The 4,174-nt window shown below is 58.9% G+C and overlaps 2 protein-coding genes across 2 annotated transcripts in view; one reads left to right on the top strand and one right to left on the bottom strand.

The window, feature by feature from the left end:
- The first annotated feature begins 63 nt into the window (after positions 1 to 63).
- Positions 64 to 3,191, top strand: WDR13 (WD repeat domain 13). Its single transcript, XM_044683271.1, has 10 exons — positions 64 to 99; positions 366 to 449; positions 656 to 896; positions 1,001 to 1,110; positions 1,196 to 1,326; positions 1,506 to 1,813; positions 2,168 to 2,348; positions 2,437 to 2,578; positions 2,702 to 2,820; positions 2,904 to 3,191. The coding sequence occupies exons 2-10, from the start codon at positions 409 to 411 to the stop codon at positions 3,086 to 3,088; spliced, it is 1,458 nt and encodes a 485-aa protein (XP_044539206.1). The 5' UTR covers positions 64 to 99; positions 366 to 408; the 3' UTR covers positions 3,089 to 3,191.
- A 219-nt stretch (positions 3,192 to 3,410) lies between these two features.
- Positions 3,411 to 4,174, bottom strand: part of SUV39H1 (SUV39H1 histone lysine methyltransferase) — a gene marked incomplete at its 5' end in the record, with an annotated part of 3,549 nt that continues 2,785 nt past the window's right edge. The window contains one exon of the mRNA XM_044683272.1: positions 3,411 to 3,807. Coding sequence (XP_044539207.1) covers positions 3,674 to 3,807 — 134 coding nt within the window. The remainder of the gene's footprint in view (positions 3,808 to 4,174) is intronic.

Here is a 4,174-nt window from a genome sequence, read left to right as displayed (position 1 = left end):
CGGGGCTCGGAACCGGAGCCGAACCGGAGTGGGGTGGGGGGGCGGAAAGGGGGAAGAGAAGAGCAGGAGGTGGAGCTGCGCCAGGCCCCGCCTCAGAAGGTGAGCTCCTACCCCGCCCCCTGCCAGGGAGGGTCCTAGAGGGGTTGAGGGCTCGGGAAAGAGCCAGTTTCCATGTCAACGGGGAGGTGATGACTTGCATGGCGCATGCGCTGGCGAGAGGCGCTCGGCCCGCTGCTGCCTACCCTTCCCCCTCTCCGACCCTCGGTGAGGGTTGGGGGAGGGTGAGTCGGACGCGGCAGGACGCATGCGCTCAGACTGGTTCAACCTAGGCTGACTGTTGCTTGATCTACTCTTTCTGGTCCCAGACTGCCCGGGGCAGGCTTCCCGGAGAAGGCTGCCGGGGCGGGCATGGCCGCCGTTTGGCAGCAGGTGCTGGCCGTGGATGCAAGGTGAGGCCCTGCATGCCTCTGGCCCCCTGGTGCCCCTTCCCCGTCCCCCCTGCGGACACCGGCTTGCTGTTATCCCTCCGCTTCTGGCCCCACTGAATCTCGGCGCTGCCTTCCTCCTCCGTGGCCCATCCCACAGCCCCTATTCCGAGTGGCCCTTTCCCAGCCGGTCTTCCTCGTCCCTCCCCAAGCATTATTGCCCCCCTCAGGTACAACGCATACCGCACACCCACCTTCCCACAGTTCCGAACCCAGTACATCCGCCGCCGGAGCCAGCTGCTGAGAGAAAATGCCAAAGCGGGCCATGAGCCTGCTGTGCGGAGGCAGTACCTGAAGCTGAGGGCCCAGCTGCTGGGCCAGCGCTATGGACCTCTCTCCGAGCCAGGGAGCTTCCGCGCCTACAGCAACAGTGTTGTGCGAAGTAGTCGAACCACACTGGACCGAATGGAGGTGAGGCCCCCCCCCCCAGCCTTAGCCCGCTGCCACGGGGTCCCTTAAGGGTTTTCAAGGAGGCAAAGGCCGGAGGCTTGGACACGAATTCCTGTGCTTTGAAGGACTTTGACGAGGACCCCCGGTCCCTGGGGGCGCGAGGGCACCGCCGCTCAGTCAGCCGTGGATCCTATCAGTTGCAGGCCCAGATGAATCGGGTCATCTACGATGAGAGGTGAGCGGCCGGGATTCGGGGGCTCGGGTTTGGCTTGGGGGGGGGTGATTTTTCTGCTCCTCACCACCCTGTTTTCTAACCCTAGGACACCAGGCAGCGTCGTGCCCACGTCAGTGGCAGAGGCCAGCCGGGCTATGGCTGGGGACACTTCACTGAGTGAAAACTATGCTTTTGCTGGGATGTACCACGTCTTTGACCAGCATGTGGATGAGGCTGGTGAGGGGGGGCAGTGGGAGGGAACCAGGCCAGGGTTTGGGTGCTTAATAAACTCTCTCGAACCAAATCTTCCCCAATTCTTCAACAGCGGCTTTCCTCTTCTAGTAAAAACTACTGCCTGGATCATTGCCTAACGCTGCTTGTTTGGGAAAGAAATGTCTTCTCCCTCCTTTTCCCAGTTCCCAAAGTCCAGTTCGCCAACGATGACCGCCACTTGCTCGCCTGCTGTTCCCTGGATGGCAGCATCTCTGTGTGCCAGCTGGTACCTGCCCCTCCTGTGGTCCTGCGTGTGCTCCGTGGGCACTCTCGTGGTGTGTCTGACTTTGCCTGGTCTCTGTCCAATGACGTCCTCGTCTCCACCTCGCTGGATGCCACCATGCGCATCTGGGCCACCGAAGATGGCCGCTGCATCCGAGAGATCCCCGACCCGGATGGAGCTGAACTGCTCTGCTGTACCTTCCAGCCAGTCAACAATAATCTCACCGTGGTGAGATCCCCTGTGCCTCCCCTGTCAGGTCACTTGCCATCCTTGCCCTATCCCCTGGTTCTGTTTAAAGAGAAAGCCCCGGTCCGTCCACTTTGGCCCCCCTTTCTGTGGAAAAGGAAGCCTCTCGGAGCTTGCTCGCGCCAGTCTCCCTGCTCTGAGGCAAATAGAGGGTTACGACCTTGTTTCTAGAACTCCAAAGTCTCTCGGCAGCGTGTCCCGACCGAATCCTGCTCAGAGCATTTCAGTCATTGCATTTAGCTGTACAGATCCAGGGGATTTCTGTGGCCAGGAGAAACCGCGTAGGATGGCGCGGACCCAGGCTGAAGGGGCTCCGGGATCTACTCTCCCCCACAGGTGGGCAACGGGAAGCACAATGTGCATGTGATGAATATCTCCACCGGCAAGAAAGTGAAGGGCGGCTCCAGCAAGCTGACTGGGCGAGTGCTGGCTCTGTCCTTTGATTCCCCTGGACACATCTTATGGGCTGGGGATGATCGAGGAAGCGTCTTCTCCTTCCTTTTTGACATGGCTACGGGTAAGAGGAGGGGGATCCAGAGCAAGAGGAGTAACCTCGGGGGAGGGGCCTCTGGAGAACAGAGAGTCAGGAGGCTGCGTGCCCACAGGGAAGCTCACCAAAGCCAAGCGGCTGGTGGTACACGAAGGCAGTTCGATCACTAGTATCAGTGCCCGGTCCTGGATCAGTCGGGAAGCCCGGGACCCCTCTCTACTCATCAACGCCTGCATCAACAAGCTACTCCTGTACAGGTGAGGGACCTTTTGCTGAGGCCCAAGTCTCCTAAGAGATGGGCAGTTAAACCTCAGGACGAGGTTTGGGGAGGGGAGGCCAGCCAGCGAAGGTGAATCCGAGCCCCTTCCTCTCTCCCACAGGGTGGTGGATAACGAGGGCACTTTGCAGCTAAAGAGGAGCTTCCCGATCGAGCAGAGCATGCACCCCATCCGAAGCATCTTCTGCCCCCTCATGTCCTTCCGGCAGGGGGCCTGTGTCGGTGAGTTCAGGGGCTTGGAGAAGACCAGGGTGGGGCCCAGGGCCTGGCTGCTCCCCCTCCATGATGCCTGTTCTTTCTCACAGTCACAGGCAGTGAGGACATGTGTGTCTATTTCTTTGATGTGGAAAGGGCCACTAAGGCCATTGTCAACAAACTGCAAGGCCACAGCGCAGCTGTGCTGGACGTCAGCTTCAACTGTGATGAGAGCTTGCTGGCTTCCAGTGACGCTGGTGGAATGGTCATTGTGTGGCGCCGGGAGCAGAAGTAGCCCCAGTGACCTGAGGACGGGCACAGCCATTGGTGGCAGGGAGGAGTGGGGAGAACTGAGACAGGTGGAAAACTTTGTAAAGAATAAAAATCCATGTCTGGTGGCCCTCGTCCCTTCCTACAGCACCCTTCCCCCTCCCTGCCCCTCCCCCTCCCCTGCCAAGGATCCACTCCGCAACAGGAAAGAAGCAAGACAGCGGCCACGTTAAGAACACAAACCAATGTTTTATAAGCTGAGGAAGAGCTCCAGACAAAACTTTCTGGAAAAGCAACTGTTGTTGAGGAATTGAATAGAACAACTCTTGAGGGAAAGAAAGGGCGTGCCCACTTCCCAAACATCCCCTACAGGGGACTGGAAAAACTCATCCAAACATGTGCAAACTGTGAGGGGGTGGGGAAGGGGGTAGGTAAACTCTGGATCCCCTTGGCCAAGGGGAGGGGTTGGGGGTGGCAGTAATTTCTCTGCCCTGAAAGGCAGGTCAGGTCTTCGCCTCTGTCAATCTGGTCGGTCAGCCCCGGCTCAGGAGACCAGGGAAGCCATTGTCCTGGGTTGTCTGGAGTCGAAGGAAGGCGCCAACTTCAGCTACTAGAAGAGGTATTTCCGGCAGAATTCGGTTCCACATTTACACTCAATCCGCACCCGCTTCTTGGGAGAGCCTGTGAGACCAGCCAGACCGAAGTTAGAGTCCATACGTGTGCTTTCCATGTCTACAGGGTCCACTGTGAAAAGAGGACTTGGTTAAAGGAGTCAAGGGCCCTCGGACATGTCATTGACCTCATGGGCTCTGCCGTGTGCAGCAGGCTTCCAGGCTTCCTCTCTACCTCCTCAGGATGAGGGGCATCCTCTCTGGGGGGTGGAGCTTATTAACCCTTGGCCCCCTCCCCAGCCCCGGCCCTTCTCCCCCACCTTTCCAAACCCTCCTCTGCCCAAGCTTCAAGATCCCACCTGAGCCCTACAGACAGATCTAGGCCTTAAACTCAACGCACTCCCGAAGTGTTACTTATCGTTTTCATTATGTTACCACTAACCTCTGCCCTCCCCCAAAATGGCTCCACTCCATCAACCAACCCCCCCCCCCCCCCCCCC

The sequence above is a fragment of the Gracilinanus agilis genome, unplaced genomic scaffold, assembly GCF_016433145.1.
Source record: "Gracilinanus agilis isolate LMUSP501 unplaced genomic scaffold, AgileGrace unplaced_scaffold17813, whole genome shotgun sequence".
Lineage (NCBI taxonomy): Eukaryota > Metazoa > Chordata > Mammalia > Didelphimorphia > Didelphidae > Gracilinanus > Gracilinanus agilis.
Note: the sequence above shows the minus strand (reverse complement) of the source record. Positions and strands in the feature narration are given on the sequence as shown.